Source organism: Muntiacus reevesi, chromosome 14 (assembly GCF_963930625.1).
Source record: "Muntiacus reevesi chromosome 14, mMunRee1.1, whole genome shotgun sequence".
Taxonomy (NCBI): domain Eukaryota; kingdom Metazoa; phylum Chordata; class Mammalia; order Artiodactyla; family Cervidae; genus Muntiacus; species Muntiacus reevesi.
Genome location: NC_089262.1, coordinates 10,281,008 through 10,302,446, shown reverse-complemented (window position 1 = coordinate 10,302,446; position 21,439 = coordinate 10,281,008). Strand labels below are relative to the sequence as shown.

General features: G+C 41.6%; 1 protein-coding gene across 1 annotated transcript in view; it reads left to right on the top strand.

Moving 5' to 3' along the window:
* The first annotated feature begins 3,864 nt into the window (after window positions 1–3,864).
* CTNND2 (catenin delta 2) overlaps window positions 3,865–21,439 on the top strand; it is a 1,077,052-nt gene continuing 1,059,477 nt past the window's right edge. The window contains exon 1 of the mRNA XM_065905365.1: window positions 3,865–3,959. Within this exon, the coding sequence (XP_065761437.1) occupies window positions 3,923–3,959 (37 nt within the window). The 5' untranslated portion in view covers window positions 3,865–3,922. The remainder of the gene's footprint in view (window positions 3,960–21,439) is intronic.

Here is a 21,439-nt window from a genome sequence, read left to right as displayed (position 1 = left end):
GGCAACGTACTCCAGTACATTCTCCAGCCTGGAGAATCCCATGGACAGAGGGTCCTAGTGGGAGATAGTCCATGGGGTCACAAAAGAGTCGGATACAACTTAGTGACTTAAACAACAACAACAAATATATATGTGTACATATATATGTGTATATATATAGTTATGTTCCTATTTTAAAGAATTTTATTTAAAATTTAAATTGTAAATTTTAAGGAGTGTCATTACTACTCCTATTTAAGTCCTGGGCAGCAACAAAAATCACTCATAGTTTAACATTCTAACTTGAGGAATTTCCAGTTGTTTATCAATGATTAAGTCACTTTAAAAATTACAGGAATATTATCTTCTCTTTGAATCTCAAGGCAAGTTGCATTGCTATATTTAAATCACTTCAATCAAATGTCACTCTCCTAGAATTGGCATACGTTAAATTATAAAACATGATACATTAATGTATAAGAATATTTTAAACTATTTGGTCTTATTCCTAAAAACGGTAAATAAAATTCCCATGTAAAACATGAAAGTGAAAGTCGCTCAGTCTTGTCTGACTCTTTGTGTCCCCATGGATTATATAGTCCATGGGATTCTCCAGGCCAGAATACTGGAGTGGGTAGCCTTTCCTTTCTCCAGGGGATCTTCCCAATCTGAGAAAAACCTATTTGCTTCAAATTTTGAAGTGATTTGAAACATCAAGAGGTAGAACTTTCAATTATTTAGATGTGATTTCTGAATCACACGACTCTTTTGATGTATACACAGAAGAAAAAGTAAAGATTTCTCTTTTAGCGTTGAGTACTACAACCTGAAAATAACGAGTTAATAATTTTTGGTCTCCTAGTGAACTAGGGAATTCAGATTATCCTTTTTACAGAAACTATCTGTAAGTAAGAGGCAAAAGATGGCAGCAGTGAGTCATTCCAAGATGGAACACGACCCAGTATCGTTTTCGTTTTTATTTTTCAATATTTTCAAATTGTGCATTTACTAATATCTTAAAGTACCCATTATGTTAGAAGAACAGAGATCACCCACCCTTTAAAGAAATCTATAGGAACTGCCTATGGGTCATTTCCAAGGTGTACAGTTAGTGAATAGGGTTTGCTATTGCTCATCTCAAAAACAATTAAAAAAATTGTAGAAAATTATGTTTCTAACTTAGACCTATATATTCATAAAAGACACATATATTTTCTGTGGATGATATCTATACACTTATCTCAGATTTAATCCAAAGTGTAACTGACCTACCCTCCAAGTTTGCATACCCTCCAAGACTTCCTGAGTTAAAAGATTCAAATAGTACAGAGATGCAAAAAGGCACAGTTAAAATTTCCCCCGTAAATCTGACCAAAGCTATGGTGAAAACAAAGAACATCCTTTAAAACATAATGTGGCCTAATGGATACAGTGCCACTAATTTGTCTAGTACCAAATACTCCACAGTAATTGAACTGCCTTTCTGAGACCTGTAATAAAAAATATAGTTCAACATCTGCTGAAAATGGTCCTGCAGTGTCCTCCCTCAGAGGAGTCCGAAGTATTTTAACAAAGAGCTGGCTTTAAACTTGGAGCCAGGTTGGAGGACTACTTTTGCCGGTGAGACCAAGCCTATGTATATATATGCCTGCCCTACCCTGAGGGAGGAGAGTTAAAAATGAACATTTGCACTGTTGTCAAAGGTCCTTGCTTAATATGCTGCCCCATTCATTTGTTTCTATTTATTTAACCTGTTTAAAGGGCATCCCCGGTGACTCAGGGCTAAAGAATCTGCCTGCCAATACAGGAGATGTGGATTCCATCCCTGGGTCTGGAAGGTCCCCTGGAGGAGGAGATGGCAACCCACTCTAGTATCCTTGCCTGAGAAATCCCATGGACAGAGAAGCCTGGCGGGCTACAGTCCATGGGGCCGCAAAAGAGTCTGATGAAACTGACCTTGGCAAACCTGTTTAAACTTTCCTCCTTTGCTGTTACTTCAAGTTATATTAACTTCCTCCAAAGAATACTAGAGAAAACCCCGGGATAAATATTTAGGTCATTTAACTTTGTTGAATAATCTCTTTAAACACAAAAGAGCAACTCTTTCTGAGAATCACAAGCCCCTCAAAGCCCTCTGATGACAATTTCCTGGACGGCTCTCATGCCTGCTGTGTCTCGGAAACCAGCGCCGGGAAGGGGGAGAGTGGAGAAGCTCATAACCACAGTCCATCTGAGATCCACAGGGTCAGGGATGGTGCGCTGTGGCATTATTAGGAAGCGCGTTTCCCTGGTCCCCGGGCCCGGTGCGCTGTGCCTGTCTGTCTTGTAATTGCAATAGGGCTGAGTCCAGTCATGACTTTTGAAAGTGAGGACGCAGGTGAAGGCCCAGAGGACCTCCTGGGCACAAGTCAAGGGTCTTGTTTTCTAACAAGACTTTCACTGTTCACTGCGGTGATTTCTACTTGCTGTATTTCACAGCAAGAGAGGCAGAGAGAAGTCCCCAAGGAGTCAAGCAGCTGTCAAACCAGGAGGTGACAGAAAAAGAACCTGAAAATGACGAGAACGATGCAGGGGGTATAGGGAAACTTTGGGGGAAGAACGGGTAAGGGTTTTCATCTTAGCCTGGGAGGTGGCGGGGCGGGGGGCCGAAGTGCCGAAGTTGGAAGAAAGAAGCGGGGGAGCTGACGGAAGAGGAGGGAGGAGGGGAGTTCAGCATTGCGATCTATTCAAGTTCCAGACTAGGCAAGTCTTTCTAGCAGGAAGTTACATACATTCCAGGTTCCAAATCAAAGGGATTTCATTTAAGGACAGTCTCTCCACCCGCGATCAGCATGTTTCATCGAAGCAGTGGAAGTGACGGGAAGATGGGACAGACGCCGTGGGGAGCTCGGAGGTGGCTGTCCTGGCCATGATTGCTCTAGAACCACAGGATTTGAGAGTCTCCATCTCCACCCAGCTCAGGCACAGTCAGCCTGCCGCCGGCCCCAACGCACACACCTGCCCCCTTAGCGCCCCTTCCATCCCCGCTCTTTGTTTTGCACGCTGACATCTGCCACACAATAAACTGTCAGCATGTTGCACGTACATGAAGGAACCTTTGAGCATCGGTCCGACCCGGGGTTCCAGGCCTTCCTCGAGTCCCTTCCAGCTTTCGCCGGGTTCGCGAGCATCCACCCACCTGAGGGCCGGGGTGTGCGTTCCCAAGGATGCTCGGCCGTCTCCCAACCCGCGGCCTCCTCCCCTCTCCCCCGCTGCTGCCGCGAAAACCAGAAGTGGAATGCGCACGGCAAAGCGCGGCGCTCCGGCGGCGGCACTGGGCATGCTCGGCACCCGGGGCAGGTCCGGGCGGCGGGGCGGACGCTGCCTCACGAGCCGGGCGCCCGAGCCGGCCGCGGAGGCATAGGTGGAGGCTGAGGCTGCCGCGCGCCGCGGGAGGAGCCTCGCCCTCGGCGGCGGCGGCGGCGGCACAGGTGGCGCGGGCCGCGCGCGGGGCGCAGCACGGGAGCGCTCGGCGCCGGGCGCCGCGGCGGCCCCAGGCTCGCGCCCGCGGCGGCAACCGGCCGAGCGGAGCGGCGGGCGCGGCGGCGGCTGCGGCTCTCCCGGCCCGGCCGGCGGCGCCCGGAGCCCGCAGGAGCCCGCAGCAGCCCGCGGGAGCCCGCAGGAGCCCCGAGCCCGCGGAGCCCGCGGAGCCGGGCAGGGGGCGCTGCGCGCGCTGCGCTCGGAGGGGCCGCCGGGCCGGGCGCAGCGCACTCGCGTCGGGGAGCCGCCTCTCCCCCGCGGCGCTCGCCCCTGCTCCCCGCCGGCATCACTTGTCCCGCGGCCGCGCTCAGACAACAAAAGCGGAAGATGCTGCAGTTGAGCAAGGTCAGGACCTTGCCCTGAAGCCGGGCGGCGGCGCGCACGCCTCTCCCCGGACTGAGGAGCTGTCGCTGGCGGCGGGTGCATGTTCGCGAGGAGGCAATCCGGCGCCGCGCCGTTCGGTGAGTTGCCTTGGCCGGGCGAATGGGGCCAGGCGCATCCCGCTCGGCGTCGTGCTCCTCCTCGCCGCCGGTGGGGGTTGTTCGTCGGCGGCTCCTGGCCGGGGGAGGACCGCGATCGCGCCGGGTCCCCTCGCTCGGAAGGCGGCCGAGCCTGGAACGGGGGGCCGGGGTTAGTGCCTTTCTCGGAGCGGTTACCGAGTGGCTTCTCTGCGTGCTCCCCTCCCCGCCACCCATCTCCCCCGGAGGAGGCGTATATAGGGCAACACCAACAATACTGCTCCCCGCCACCCTCCCAAACCTACCCGTGGCATTCATGACGTCCCTAATATACGGGAGAAGACGGGTGGGGGTGGGGAGGACTCCCCTCCAATCTTTTGCCCTTATGTTCAATGTCATTACGATGTTTGGCTAACACAGAATGGAAATACTTAGTCATATGCGTCCATGGCTGTTTCTCCCGTCTCCCGCTGCTTGCCAGACCCAGAGCCCCTTGCGTCTATATTTAGCTGTTTCAGAGGCAGCGCTTTCAGCTCGATTCCCAGGTTTCGGGGGCTTCTGCGTCCTGACAATAGATAGCGAAGCTCCGGGAAGCGCCGCCTGAAACCCAGGTTCGGAACGCTGTGCATGTGGGTGGGAGGCTGCGAGGCGATATTTGGGTGATCGGTAATCAATGGCCGAAAGCGCAGATGCTTTCCTTGTTCGCCGACCTTCCTCTCATTCTGGTGTGTAATGTATTTCCATCGATGGCTGCTCAGCTGGTTCCAGCCACTACGTTCGGAATTAAGTCGCTAGAGACATGGTGCAGCTTCCCTGGTCTGTGTGGTAGGAAAACAGTCTGAGAGGTTTTGGGGTGTGTGTGTGGTTTCCACCATGAATAGTTACTTCTGAAAATGCCTAAAGTTGTGTTTTCCCTGCAAATGTTGGGGATAGGGAAGAGTGTGAGGGAAAAGAGGGGCACGTTGTTATTCCACGGTTGGTCCTCCCCTCCCCCCGAACTGGTTTGCTTCGCTTCGGCTCTGAAAGATGTTTTTAACATTCATGCCCGATGTTACCAAGAGGATATGTTGGTTTAGAGAAGCGTTGCCTCCTAACCGTGGTATCAGGCCTGATCTGTATCTGTCTTCACTTTTGGGAACTAGGTGACGAATATTTGAGATGCTTGCAATTTTCTGCAACGACTTAAATAGGGAGGTGTTCAAACTACCTAAGAGTTACCTCATTGTGCACACTTCCATCAGCAGCTTTAAACTACCATCAGCTACTTAGGGTAGTTCAGTTCATCTCTTCGCTGTTAGTACTTCACCTGCAGGACTGAGAGGCTTTAGAGCTGCGCCACTTTTAAAATCCCATGGAAAAAGTGGTGGATATGACTCATATCGAATTACAGGAGTGCACCTGTGTCTGGTTTGGGGAGCTGGCTCTATAAGAAGTACGACAGATAAAGGCAGACATCCTCTAATATGGACTCGATGCTCTTAAAGCACCGTGAAATCTCTTTGCCACATGCAGGATCCATTTTTAATGTTTTGGGGAGAGCATTCAGTGGCATTCTCACTGGTCTGTAGGTTTCATGATCTCAGGATATGAATGAAAATGATTGCATTTGGGGTTAGATGCTGAAATTTAGGAGACCTGTGATTACACAGCTAACATATCTCAGCATCACAGAAAGACTAGCAAGATCTTTGTGACTCCAGTGTGTTTGTGTGTTTTTTTTTTAACCAATATTGCTTTAGTTTCACCTTATTCACATTCAGAGAACTTTCCAAGAGCACTTCAAGCACACTCTTGTGCTTGTTGCATTGTTTTCATATCAAATTTCTTGCAAAATGAAGCAGTCGATGAAGTACACATTCATGTCTCTCCTTTCACTTTCCTTTTGAATCTTGTTTTTCAGCTTTAAACATGATTCCTAAAGGACTAGTAGAGATGACTCTGTGCCTCCGTGCGTTCAAGGAGAGCAGCTTATGGGTGTGGGTAAAACTGCATGTATTGGATGCGTGAGTCTTATGTTATATTGTGGGTTGCAAACGATAGTACTTGATTGAATGGCAATTGTAGGGAGTACAGGAGGTCGTTGCTCTAATAAAATTGTCATAGCCTTGTGGAAAGGAGTTATTTAATTTGGTGTATGTTTGCGTCGTTGTGGAGCTTAATCATTAGAGATGTCACTAATGTTTTCATTGTTTGAAATAATAGTCATGCACTGTCAAATTACAGTATCTCCAGCAACTTCACGTCGTTCACAATTAGAACACAAGTCGGTTTCTTTTTCTGTCACTGAAATAATTCATCAGAGAAAAAAATGGAATTCTGATGATATTAGTTGAAATTGTGATTTATAATTTTGTTAAATCACTTTTCAGGATAGTATCACATGATGGCCTTTACAATTAAAAATGAAGTTGTAGTATTCTCAAATATAACATTACTTTTGGCGTACAAGTGAATACTAAGGACTTCTGACAATGTGGTAGAACTTGGCAGTTTCTGTTGTACTTTTTCAAAGTTTTCTTTTATACGGTATGCATTTAAGTGAAATTGTTGAATTCTCCAGAGTAGTTTCATCAGGTTGTCTTTATGTAAGAAAATACTAAAGTTACATTTAAAGTAATTTATTATAATTTGTTTCTCCATAAAGTGAGGTATGGTTTGTCTGGCTCACTATATCTGGTTGTAACAAGTTAGTTGAACTAAAACAGGAACTGTTGCCATTTTTAACTGCCAAAAGTGTTTTGTTTTTTTTTTTTCTCTTTTTCTGATGATTTACCCTAGAAGATATGAGTACTCACCTACAGTTGTTTCTCTGTGTTACCTTTATTTTAATTTATTTAGTGGGGGATTGGTTATGCTAGGATTTTAAATAGACACTTGAAAGTTTTTATTTTTGTAAAGATTTTTATTTTTATTAATAAAAGATGACATATAGTTGAGAGTACCTAACTTCAATACCTACAGTTCAGAAGACCAGCAGGTCTTTTTAAATCTAGTACTTCCATCCAAGGTGTAGTACAATGGGTCTTTGCTGGCTGAAACACACCTTCAAGACAAATTCTTCAGCTGATATCCATGATGGTTTTCCTGACAAATTCTTCAGTTGCTATCCATGATGGTTTTCATGGCCCATATTGCGAAGGTATGCTTAGGACTATGGTACTTTGATAGCTTTATGATAAGGAACATATGGATTTGAGTGAGAATAGTTCCTTATACTTGTTGCTGGCTTCAAGTTTATTGTATTATATGTCAAATCAATAGCTTTTGTATTAATATAAAATATTAAACATATCATAGATAAAGAATTTCTATCACATTCTGTGCCAGTCTAGCTTACTGATTAATAAACTGCTTGGTTGGCTTTAATGAACCCAATTATATTCATAAACAGTACCTCCAGCCCAGGAAACTCAGAGAAATGTTTTATCATACTGTGCTTTATGTCCATGAAAAATGTTAAGACTCATAACAAAAACGTATAGTTTTGACACCTACAGTTGTTTATCTTTTGATCACATAGCAGCTGAGTGTAATTTCAAGCTCTGTGTCATGGTTAATTGATTTGTAGGAAGTCTTAGCTCTATTAAGATATTGAAGTTATACTCTGTATCAATTAATTTTTGGCAAATTGCAAATAATGACTAAATAAGTGAACCAGTGCTCCCTAGAAGCTTTCCATCTTAGGCAAATACTCAGCCGTGTCCCGTGGTAAGATTCTTGAATAGTTATCTGTGAAATGTGTTACATGTATTGAAACTTATTATTCCATTAATTGTTGTCTCAGATCAGAAATATATTTCTAGAGAAGAGGTTGGGTTTTGGCCTATAACAGATATGCACATTTCATATTTTAATATATCTATGTATGATATTGGAATTTTTATCATAGTATAATGCTGTTTTGCAAAGGTGAGGGCACTGGTTTTGGAGGGATCCCGGCTCTGTCTCTGTTAAGCTGTGTGTCCTTGGCCATTCATGTGATTCTCAATTTTTAGCTTAGTTTTTCAACTGTAAAATGGGTCCTATACATAAGTATATACTACATTAAATAATTAAACAAGCGAAATAACTGAGTCATGAGAATGAAATGTCCAGCATGGGGAGTATAATTAGTAATAATATATAATATCTTAGTATGTTTTAATTTAAAAGAAGTAAAATAAGGCAAGAAATCTCAAAGAGCTAGTCTCAGGGTGAAATAAGTGTGTAAGTGGCTTATAAATATTTGTATAAATATAAAAGATAAGTATCTCCATATTAAGATGAGTACTTATGTATTTATAACACGTAATACATTTATGCAATTTTTTATAATTATCATATAGTATTATGTACATTTATTATGTAATAATACATTTATATATTGTGATATAAAAGCCATGACCCTCTCTAACAAAAACTGTTAGATACGTTCTCCCTCTACTATTTTTGTATTATTGCTTTATTATGTAGATTTGCATTTAAAATAGAAGTTTTCTACTCTACAATGTGCCAGTCCTTTACATATCAAAATATATAATGGTTAAGCTAAAAGGGAAGCAAATGATATCCCCTAGCACCATTACTTAAAAAGATTCCAATCTTAATTTAATTTAAAAAGATTCTCAGTCAGAAATTGCAGAATTTTGACACTCTGTTAACATTATCCTATTCACCTGATTAAAATCAAATTTTCTACAAAGATTAACATTGTACCAGGAATATTATAGACAGTTTAATAAGTGTCGCTCTCTGCGAGGTCAAATATTAAGCACCGCTCTGTTTAGAACCACAGAGCATAAATCCCATCATAACATCACTGTGACAAAGAAAAAGGAAACATAAATGGCTAAATTTGTTACACAAAGAGAAGACCCACCCCACCTGCAATTGCAGTCACGTTCTTGGGGGGCGGGGAAAGTGTGTGTCCATTGGTACCTTTTTGATGATAAATGGACATTTTCCCTTGTCCTTGCACTCTTGGTTGCTTTAGTGAAGGTTTGAACTCCTTTGGGTTTGATTCTGTCCAGCTCCTGTGAGGGAGAACGGATACCTTCAACATAATCCTTATGATAATAACACTTGGGTGAATCTTAGAATTTGTTACAGAATGTGACCTGTGTAATAGGAGACTAAATCATCTTCAGTCAGAGAAACATTTTGACAAAAAATGTAGGTGTTTGTGTTCAAATTTATGTATTGTTGTGGGAACTGCCAATTATAAGTTACCAGAGTGAAATTCATGTTTTCGTAAAAGACCTTTCTGGTTTTTGGGTCAAAGTAAGTGGGTGAGCCAATTATGTTTGGTTAAGTTACTCTAAGTATCAAAATTTCTATGAATTTTGAATGATATGGAATGCATTAAAATGGGATATTTAGTTTACAGCGTTAGATGGTGGGGAACAGTTAATTCTATCATCAAAGTTAGTTATTACATTTATCCTTCACAGATGAGGACTAGAGATTTTTCATTAGTAACATGTTTTGCTTAATAGGTGTCATTTTCACAGCTGTCATTAGACACTTGATTCAATCTATATTTATTAAGAAGAATGCATTTTGTACACATGTTCTAAATCTTTTGGTTTAGAAGCATCTCCATAGTCTTATGATGCTTATTGTAATCTTTTCTCCCTTAAATATGCAACAACATAAATCACAGAAAGGTATGCGTTTACATCAGATGATAAAATGTGTAGAAATGTGGATTGGTGGTATCTCTAAGGAACCCAATAAATATCAGCCCTCCTCTCCAGCCCTCTCTGATTCTGAAAAAAAGTTGGGATGTGGGAAAGAAAAAGGGATAAAGGGGTGGCCACCATGGAGGGAAATATCCATTTTGATTAGTTATAGGTTGGTGTGATGCTGAATAACGGCCCAGGAATTTGGCTTTCCCTCCTGCCTTCCACAGGGACAGAGGTGGCTTTGAATTCTAGAGACCAAGCCTTGCTCTCTGCAGGTAGGGAGTTCTCCAGAGGAAGAAAAGAAGAAGCTGGCCAAGCCATTTCCTTTATTCTTCAGAGACAGAGAAAGCCAAGGGCTAGGGAGAGACTGGAAATGTTACATTAATTAAGTTCCCTTCACCTGGAAGGAAATATCACATACAAAATTGCATTTGCTTTATTGACATGGTTTATAAAGAACTCTAGTTGTAGAATTCTTGGTGTAGTATCTTTAGCGATATTTTGCTTGGTGGTTGAGTTCTTTAAGTATATGATGGTATTTTGACACAGTATCAGGAATTACCAGGGGGGACGTCCAATACCCTGGCTTATTTATAGAGAGTATGGTCGGTAAAATTCAGCTGACTTATGTATTTCCAACTTAAAAATAACTCGCTTTTTCCCTACTCCCCATGCTAGACTTGGACTGCCAGTAATTGGATGGTCTTGTAAGTGATGCAAATTGGGCATAAAAAGGACAGTGTCAAAAATCTGACTTCCCAAAGGGTGTATAAATGATGACCCATGCTTGCTATTACTCACAGCATTTTCTACCTCAGTGTAGATAATTAGAGTTTGGCTGTTGTTTCATGTTTTAACTTTGAATAAGAACAATAACGGACACCATCAAGAAAGAAGAAAAAACTGAATTTCCAAATAGACATGATATTTGACTTGACTCCAAGCATGACTACTCAAACTAAAAAAAAAAAAAAAGGCTCACTTCTTAAAGTACATTTTATTCTTCTCTCTCAAATATTTTATTTGGACTTTCAAACATTAGAGTAACATAGCGGTCATTACCTTCAGTAACACAGAATAATTTAATTTCCAGGAAGAGCAATTTCTTTGGCAGGAAACCAAGTCTTCCAAATATAAAAGAGCTGAGATTCAGCCTCTTGTCTCTAACACATTCCTCACTGGTGGCTGAAATGGTATTTTTGGAGTCATTGTATGAGGAGGTGGAGGAATCCTCCTGAAAGGCAGACAGGTGAGATCAGTATCATGTAGACAGTCTCAGAGATAGTAGGAATCATGTCGCATTTACCCAGGACACTGAAGGTGGTGCAGGAAGACCGGGGCTTGTAGTATGTGGATCAGACTGACTTGAGTTGAGTTGGAAAAGAATATACAGTGGGTCTCTTACATGCAGATGAGTTCCGTTCTGAGAGCGTGTTCCCAAGTTCAGCAGTTAGCCTAGGTACCCAACTAACACAGCCAGCTGTATACTGATGGTTGTTATTCAGTCGCTAAGTCATGCATGACTCTCTTGCGACCCCATGGACTGTAGCCTGCCAGGCTCCTCTGTCCATGGGATTTCCCAGGCAAGAATTTTGGAGTGGTTTGCCATTTCCTTTTCCAGGGGATCTTCCCGATCCAGGGACTGAGCCCATGTCTCCTGGATCAGCAGGCGGATTCTTTATAACTGAGCCATCAGGGAAGAAAGGCCCTATTGCTAATCTGTACTGTAGTAGGTTTATAATACTTTTTACAAAAATAGTATGTACATAAAAAAAGTAAAGAAAACATTTTAAATCTTACAGTACCTTGAAAAGTACAGTAATACCATGCACTATTACTTTGCTGACAAAGGTCCATATAGTCAAAGTTATGGTTTTCCAGTAGTCATGTATGGATTGAAGAGTTGGACCATAAAGAAGGCTGAGTACTGAATAATTGATGCTTTTGAACTGTGGTGTTGGAGAAGACTCTTGAGAGTCCCTTGGACTGCACGGAGATCCAACCAGTCAATCCTAAAGGAAATTAATCCTGAATATTCATTGGAAGGACTGATGCTGAAGCTGAAGCTCAATACTTTGACCCCCTAATGAGAAGAGTCGACTCATTAGAAAAGATACTGATGCTGGTAAAGACTGAAGGCAGGAGGATAGGGGATAACAGAGGATGAGATGGTTAGATGGCGTCACTGACTCATTGGACATGGGTTTGAGCAAACTCCGGGAGATGGTGCAGGACAGGGGGGCCTGGCGTGCTGCAGTCCTGGGGTCGCAAAGAGACGGACACGACTGAGCGACTGAACAGCAGTGGTACAGTAGTTGGCATATGGGGGCTGGCAGGCACACTTGCGTCTTTAAAAGTTTGCAACCTCAATATTTGTATGTAGGGGGCTTATTGTAATGTTAAACGCATAGTAGATGTATAGGTATGCTGTGGCACCGTTATCCAAAAGAATATTATGTAGCTGTGAGTTGTCTTTTCAAAGAAAAGTTGATTATGTGGGCAGTATTCATTGTCCTGAAGGTTAAGAAGAAAATCAAGGCAAAAAACTGTATACATACTCACTCACATAGCCATACAAACACAAAAACATAGTATTTATGGCAGACTTTCAAGTGTTTCGTTCTTTACATATTATCTCTCCACCAAATATGGCTTGGTAATATAATACATCACTACACAGACAAAAAGTTGTGCCCTTAAATTTTTGCAATAAATATTATCTATTGGCTTTGGGATAAGTTTCGTTACTTAGCTGAATAGCTTAATAGTTGTATCTCAACAAGACAAGTTCTTCACTCTCCTTTTCCATTTTTTAGTGAGTGAATAAGTTACCACTGAGTGTCATAGTTGATGGAGGGGGGAAGCAGTAATTCCTGCGTCTTCCAGTTGTTGTGTGGACAAATTAAGAGGATGGACTTAAAATGCATAGCAGAGAACATAATTTATTAGTGAACCTCATTTAAAGTTAACAGGGTTCCTCATTCATGGAGTGTATATTGCACATATTCTAATCAGTGCCACGCCTAGATTTTCCCTGCTTTTAACTTTGAGAGATGTATTGAGTATTAATAATTTTAGCAAGCTGTCTTCTTGAGGACTCTGCAGCACATTAGTGAAATATTTTTCTTTTTTCAAATAATGCTTTTTATTATTTTCTGTTTTCAAAAAAAAGGCATGCTTATTAGAGGATTGATTCAAAGAAGCTAAAGTTCATTCATGATATCAAGCCACCAAAATGAGTGTATTTTTAGCAGAAATGCTAACCTATATACATTTTGAAATTTAGAAGATTTCTCATACTCTGTTTTGTTACCTTTTAACATACAAGACAGTGTTTCTCATATTTTTAGTGTCTGTTTTCCATACCTTTATATAACATCAGTGTGTTAAATAACTTGCCGGTTTTGGAGGTTGATGGCATTTTCATTTTAGGGTGGTATATGTGGTGCTATAATTAAAGCTACATAGTTTTCATCAGGTCATTTTCTCTAGATTACTTTCCTAGAACTGGATGTTTTCAGGGTTGTTGATACATTTTATCACATTGTCCTCCATAAAGGTTCTGTAATTTATATTTCTTCAGGCAAGGCAGGAGTGTGTCAATTTCTCCAATAGCACTGGATATTATAATTTAAAAAACTTTTAAATAACAATTTCCAGTTAAACAAAGGAAATATCATGTTTTCTTGGGGTTAACTTGCTTCTTGTTGAATTTCAGGCTGAAGTTAAGTAATATATGCATTTATGACACACTCCTAATTCTTTGGTGAATTATCTTTTTGTATCTTCTGCACATTTCTCAGTTGTTCTATTTGTCTTGTTCCTGATTTGTGTTACTTGTCATAGTAATAATATTATGCTTTGCTATGTTTTATCAGTTTTTCCCTCACTTTTTGAACTGTTATTTTTAAAGCATCATTCAGTATATCCCCGTTTCTTAGAAAGAATTTCTTACGGAAACATTCTGTTCTCTGCTTCGTGTCTCAGTAGTGAAGACGCCAGTGGAACACAAGGAGAAAATAGATGAATAGTTGTATCTCAACAAGATGGAGTTCTTAGCTCAACTTTTCCATTTTTTAATGAGTGGATAAGTTATCACTGAGTGTCATGGTTGATGGAGGGACATGGTACTTCCTGTGTCTTCAGATTGTTGTGTGGGCAAATTAAGAGTATGGATTTAAAATACATAGCAGAGAACCTCATATATTACTGAACTTCAATCACTTTAGTAATTTAGTAATCATATGCTCAAGTACATATATATTTACATGTGCTATATACAGTACACCTAATCATAGAGCAGGGGTCCCCGACCCCGGTACCGACTCTTGGCCTGTTCGGTACAGCTGGGGGTGAGCGGCGCATAAGTGCATGAAGCTTCATCTGTATGTCCAGCTGCTCCCCATCACTTGCATTACCGCTTGAGCTCCACATCCTATCCAATCAGCAGAGGCATTAGATTCTCATAGGAGTGCAAACCCTGTTGTGAATTCCACACGCAAGGGATGTTGGTTATGATCTCTTTATGAGGATCATCCTGAAACCAAACCCCCTCAACCCTAGGAGGAGTTGTCTTCCACAAAACCAGTCCCTGCTGCCTACAAGGTTGGGGACCGCTGTCATATAGGACCATGTTTCTCCCCACTCCCACTCCGTATTGATAATCATCAGTCCCTTTTTATCACTGATTCTGAAATCCTAGGACAGTAGTTGGCACATTGTAAACACTCTGCTAATTATAGTGAACTATATGCACACTTTTGTTCTCATCATTTAAAATGATTTGTAAACTAAGATTTGTTAGTGTTTGGTTTGCTTGGGGTACCCCGCCCTGTGGCGCTCTAGAGGGGATGCTGGATTAGAGTTCTGAGTTTTGGCATCCAAGTCATGCCTGGTACTAGCTTTCTGTTTTGATCTTGCGCGTCTGTGCCTATTTTGTCTTCTTCTCATTGGGATCAAAATTCACAGGGCTTTTGTGAATGTGGGATGATAATTCATATGAAAATGCCTTGGGAGGCTGAATCATAACAAGCATTCAAGTATAAAATATATTCCCTGGAACTTTTGATGTGCTTCCAAAATAGGATGATCTTTTTTTTTTTTTTTTAATTTTCATGAATTGAAATCAGAAGATTTTCTTGTGTTTTCAGACTAAGTCTCTGACCTCCATTACTAATAGTGTTATAAAATGCCCAGTGCTCTGATGGTTGTAAAGACACATTTCATGTCAGTGGGTATTGCCTAAAGGAAGAGTTCTCCTTTATCCATCAGTGGAAGTAATTCCTGTTCTTTCTTTATAGCACTTCAGAAATTATATGTTATACCAAATTGGCTCAAAAAATTTTTCCCTCTACTTTTTTTTCTTTTTTGCACAGATACTTGCTGCTTAAAAGGGAAATCAAATGAAGCCCTATTGTTCCTCAGAGATTGAAGTCTGTAGAAATGTCCCCAGAATATTATTTTCACTCCTGGTGGGCTGCCGAGTCTGGCGCCTGGAAGGCTTTATCAGAACAGTTTTAGAAGTGTGAACCATAGCTGGCTTCCATTTTTTGAGCATATTTCCTTAAATACTTGGAACAAAATTTCACAGAATTCTTATCACTGTAACTGTAGCCTGCCAATAGGAAGAAATCATGTGTAAGTTATAGCAAAAAAAACCCTTTAATTTGCTCCCTATTCTTATATGACTTTTGAAGGAAGGGGAGTTAATATGCATCATTGAGAACATTTCTTAGTGAGTAGCAAAGTTTTAGGTGTACAAGAGGAGATGCTAATTATGGTTTGGCTTGCTGCTTTTAGCAGTCTCAGGTATGATCCTTTTTTCCTCCCCCTCATAAATCTAAAGTCTTTCTGCAGCTAAGAGAAGGCTGTGTGATTAATTGTATGTGTGTGCGGAGTCACTTCAGTCATGTCCGACTCTTTGTGATCCCATGAACTGTAGCCTGCCAGGCTTCTCTTGTCTGTGGGATTCTCCAGGCAAGAATACTGGAGTGGGTTGCCATTTCCTTCTCTAGAGGATCTTGCTGACCCCAGGAATTGAACCTGTGTCTCTTATATCTCTTGCATTGGCAGGCAGGTTCTTTACCACTAGCACCATCTGGAATATCCTGATAAATTGTATAGTGATTACATATTTCCTGTTTCAGCAGTTGAGACAAATTATGAGGTGCTTTTTGCTTTTACCCATGAACCTTAGAAAGAAGCAGAGTGTGAGAGGATGGACCAAGAGAGTGACTGGGGGAAATTGACACTTGGTGACGTCTCATCTTCTTGTACACATGCAGACTGTGGACACACAAGACAGTATGTCCTGGAGAGCTCTGATACATGGGGTGGGAACTTGCTAACATCTGCGAAGTACTGTGGGCATTTTAAGTGAGAAGGAGCAGGCAGCTTAAGCTACCTCTGGCAACATAGCTTTTTTTTAATGGGCTGGTCAGTTGTTCACTGGTTAAACCATTCAGTCAACAAACTGGACTGAATGTGAGTTTTGAAGGAGTAAAAGTTATAAATAGTGGCAGGCAACATGCTCCTCCAAGGGTCAAGTAATGTGCCCCTCTCCAGTAGCTTGGTCTTTCCCGGTGGCTCAGTGGTAAAGAATCCGCCTGCAGTGCAGAAGATGCAGGAGACACGGGTTCAATCCCTGGGTTGGGAAGATCCCCCGGAGGAGGGCATGGCAACCCACTGCAGTGTTCTTGCCTGGAGAATCCCGTGGGCAGAGGAGCCTGGTGAGCTAACAGTCCATAGGGTTGCAAAGAGTCATACTTGACTCAAGCGACTGAGCACGCATGCATCCCAGTAGTTCAGGCATTTTCTCTAGTTGCAGAGTGGCTGCTTCTGTCCTGTTCAAACCTGGATTTCAAACTCAGGGGGCAGTGCTGCTGGCTTCCATCACCCCTCTGAAATCTCCCCCTTCCTTCCTCCTATGTGCCGGTTCTCCTTGTTATTCAGTCACTCAGTCATGTCTGACTCTTTGCTACAGTCCATGGACTGTAGCCCGCGAGGCTCCTCTGTCCATGGCATTCTTCAGGCAAGGATATGGAGTGGGTTGCCATTTCCTCCTCCGGGGGATCTTCCAACCCAAGGATTGAACCCACATCTCCTGCTTGGCAGGTGGATTTTTTTTTTTTTTAACCACTCAGCCACCTGGGAAGCCCTGCCAGAATGCACTAATTTTTACTAGGACTCAAGATGTTTCAGTGCTAAGCATAACTACTTTATGTTTACACAGTGTCACAATAAGAGTTTATGTGGCTCCCTGGTAGCCTGACAAATGATGTGTTTTATAATAGCAGTTATGCCTACAGAATGGGAGGTGGTACAGACCTGCAAGGGGGAGAACTGGAGGACAGCCTGATAAAGTGCTGTCTTGAGTGGAACAGAATGTGGGAGGAAATAGAAGCAGTTATTCCTTTAAGTTTTATGGCATGTTAGTCATTACCGTTGCTTTTCTATATTTCATCTTTTGAAAGGGAGGATAAGAATTTTGGGAGCGACATAACAGATTTTTGAATTGATAATAGATTTTGTCATTTTCGCTTAGGCTCGGAAGCTCTTCAGATGATTGTTTTTTTTTTTTAATCTGCATTTAAATATACATGCTGTTACCTGCAGTTAATGATCATTTTAGTTACTTGAGATGTGGCAGGTTGAGGGTCTGGTGGCTGGATGAGTTTTTCAGCTCTGATACAAAGAAGATGCTCTTAAACTCAGAGCTAGTTGCACAGTTTCTGTCACTGTCTTAATGTTGTGTTTCCCTAGCTGGGTCTGGTACCTCTTGTCTTCTTACTTTTCAGAATGAGTTGCTTTGCGGACTGTCAGGGAGAATTTTGTTCCTTATTTCTTGGAGCTCATATGTGGATGATTGTTACCTGCATGTTTACTGCTAATGTATCTTTTTTAACATTTTATTTTATTATTGGAGTATGATTGCTTTATAGTGTGTTGGTTTCTGCTCTACAACAAAGTGAATCTGCTATAAGCTTGCATCTATTCCATTTCTCTTGAGCCTCCCTCCCACCCGCTCCCATCCCACCCTCTCGGTCCTCACAGAGTACAGAGCTGAGCATCTTATTCCATACAGCCTCCTACTAGCTGTCTGTTTTACACATGGTGGTATATATATGTCAGCGCTACACTCCCAGTTCATCCCACCCTCCCCTCCCACCCTGTGTCCACATGTCCATTCTCTGCATCTGCATCTCTATCCCTACCCCACATATATATTCATCTGTGCCATTTTTTCTAGATTCCATATATGTGTTAGTATATGATATTTGATTTTCTCTTTCTGACTTACCTCACTCTCTATGACATTCTCTGTGTCCATCCACATCACTGCAAATGACCCAATTTCATTCCTTTTCATGACTGATCAATATTCCAACATATGTATATATATATATCTCACATCTTCTTTGCTCATTCATCTGTTGATATGCATTTTGGTTGCTTTTCAATGTTGTGGTTTTTGTAAAAAGTGTTGCAGTAAATATGGGGTATATATGTCCTTTTGAAGATGGTTATCATGGAGAATTTGGCAAAGGATAAGGCTGTCTCTACATTCATTTCAATGAATGAGAAGGCCAGTCCAGGCAGATGAGTCATCCCAGTATATCCATGTGGTACTCAATACTGTGCAGTGATAGCTGCATGTGGAAAAGTTCGCCATCATCGTATGAAGAAGCTAAGCTACACATACATATAAAGCTAAAAATGCAGGTGTAGAGTGAGATTTCAGGTGTTGGGATGTGCAGATGTGTGATGTTACAGAGAATGTCATGATGTCGGAGGAACTTGTGAAACTGTTTGCAGATCACCAGGAGAAGATGGTAGAACACTGATCTGTAGATTCCTTCATAGCACTGAGTAGATAATTGAGTACCTTGCAAAGTGGCATGACTTTTACCCCATTCAACAGTGAGATCACACATGTCCCGTCAATCACAGAAGGCAGGGAGCACATGTGCAGTGGCATGTCTCTTTTGATAGTGCAGTGTGACCTGGAAAGGACTTCAGTAGATGAAAGCATATTGTATGAGACTGTCTTAGTCTGCTCAGGCTGCTGCTACAAAATACCACAGATGAGGTGTCTGATTTCTAAAACAACACACATGTATTTATTGTAGTTCTGGAGCCTGAGAAGTTCACGGTCCAGGTGCAGCTGACTCAGTTCCTGGTGAGGACTCTGTTCCTGACTTGCAGACAGCTGCCTTCCTTCTGGGTCTTCATATGGTCTTCTCTTGGTGCGAGCATGTCTCTTTCTTCACTTCTTATAAGGCCACTAATTCCCTCACAAGGACCCCATCCTCCTGACCTCATCTGACCCTGGTTAACTTCCAAAGGCCCCATCTCTAAATAGCATCACATTAGGGGTTAGGGTGTCAAGGTATGCATTTTGGGAGGATACAAACATCCCATCCATAATAGAAGCCACAGGGAAAAAGCAGCAAGGCTTCAGTGTTGAGGAAGGCAGATTTGGGGTGTTTGGTATTGAGTTAGTCCCTCAATAAATAAGAATGACTGGTTGATACTGTGAGTCATTCTTTAAGGTATTTTATTCTTCTGTAACCTTTAAATGTTTTACTTTGATTTAGAAAATATATAGAATGTGACATGTTGAATAATATGCTGGATAGACTACTTAGAGACACATTTCTGTATACGAGAGTTCTTCTTATATGTATTTTTCAAAACTGCATGGATGCTTCTTATCTTGGTTGAACCTCTCACTTCTTATCATGATAATCCAAGTCCACTAGAATTTTGGCAGGAAGCCTCTAGATAGCCACCCTGCCTTTCCTCTGCTTCTGGGCAGCTTGTAATCCCCACCACAGCCTGAGGGTCCCCTTAAATTCACTCACATCTTGCATTTGCTTATAACCCTGGCAGTGGCAAATAGAAAACCATCCAATGTCTTCCTGTCTTATCTCACCTCCCTGCTTCTCCCCTTTGTTTGTTAGGTTGTAGTTGCTTTGGCCTTCTTTCTGCCTTTCCTGATCATTTGGCTCAAGCAGATCCCCTCTCGATTTCTCTGCTAACAATTACCCTGTTTGATCTTCTTCACAACATGTATGAGAACCAAAAATCATCTGATCTGTTTATTGGTATGCAAGTTCATTTTTCTCTCTAATCCCATTAGAATGCAAGTTCTGTGAAAGTTGGTCTGATGTGGTATAAATAGGAACGTAGAAGCATTAATGCATGCCTGACTTTTAAGTAGATATCTTATGTAGAATAAAATTTTAATATATAATAATCATTACATCACAGATATATGTTGAAAGAGGATGATAAGACAGAAGACAGCTAATCTATTTCTGAATGGAGGTCAGAGGTCAGTGTGATGATTAGTAAGAGCTTCTGCATTTCCACGTGCAGATCTAATGTAATGCATTTGCCTGACTAGTCTGCTGTCATCTGATTTCCTGGCATCCTCAAGGTTGTTTTCTAAAGGCAGGTGGTCTTCCCTGGTAGCTCAGATGGTAAAGAATCCACCTGAAATACAGGAAACCTGGGTTCGATCTGTGGGTCAGGAAGATCACCTGGAGAAGGAAATGGCAACCCACTCCAATAGTCTTGCCTGGAGAATACATGGACAGAGGAGACTGGTGGGCTACAGTCCATGGGGTCACAAAAGAGCTGGACATGACTGACCCACTAACACTAACTAATCTCACAGTAAATGGAATACAAAAATGTCAGGAATTTTGCTGCAGGAGGATATGTAACTTACTTTTAGAACAAAAAGTAGAGTTTATGTTTTCATGGAACAAAAGCCATCATCTCAAAACAGGGAAATGTTGACTTAGAGGAGAGCTTCCAGGATATTCTTTGAGCAAGACATGAGCAAGTATAGCACATAATGGGAAAGTTGGGAATAAATACCATATAAAATTATCAGATGTAGATTTGTTTGAGAGCAAACTCTGGGAGATAGTGTAGAACAGAGGGGCCTGGCGGGCTATAGTCCATGAGATCACAGTCAGACAGGAGTTCAGTCCATGAGATCACAAAGAGTCAGATAGGAGTTAGCCGACTGAACAACAGCAACAACAAGATTTATTTTCTTAAGGTAAACTTATATTACATTTTACATTGTAATTAAATTGAAGATACCATCTGTGATTTGGGATATTGTCAACCAAAAGAAAAATAGAGCATTTTTTGTTGTTGTTGTTATTGTTTAGTGGTTAAGTTGTGTCTACCTCTTTTGCAACCTCATGAACTGTAGCTTGCCAGACTCTTCTGTTCATGGGATTTCCCAGGCAAGAGTACTGGAGTGGGTTTAAATTACTGTAAAATTGTTTGCATGTCAATCTTGGCAAAAGGCCTTGAATATATATGTTGGAAATTTTGATTTATAAGAAAATATTAATGTGTTAGGTATAAGCATTTTTTAAAAAATGCTGCATAAAATATCACAAACCATTTTATGTGACTCTAGGAGTGGTATTTTAGTAATTTCATATTTACTTTTATTTCATTTCATACAGGAAGTTATCTCAGAGTTATCATTAACAAAGAAGCATTTGCTTCTATATACTTTCCTAGAGTATGGACTCTGCTATCTCAAAATCTCCTCTTTAAGTTAGCTGTTGTTATTGCTGTTTAGTCACTAAGTCTCGTCCGATTCTTTTGAGACCGCCATGGACTATAACCTGCCAGGCTCCTCTGTCCATGGATTTTCCAGGCAATAATACTGGAGTGGTTGCCATTTCCTTCTCCAGGGGTCTGTTGGAGCCAGGGATCAAACTCGAGTCTCCTGCCTTGCATGCATATCCTTTACCACTAAGCCACCTGGGAAACCCTTAAATTAAC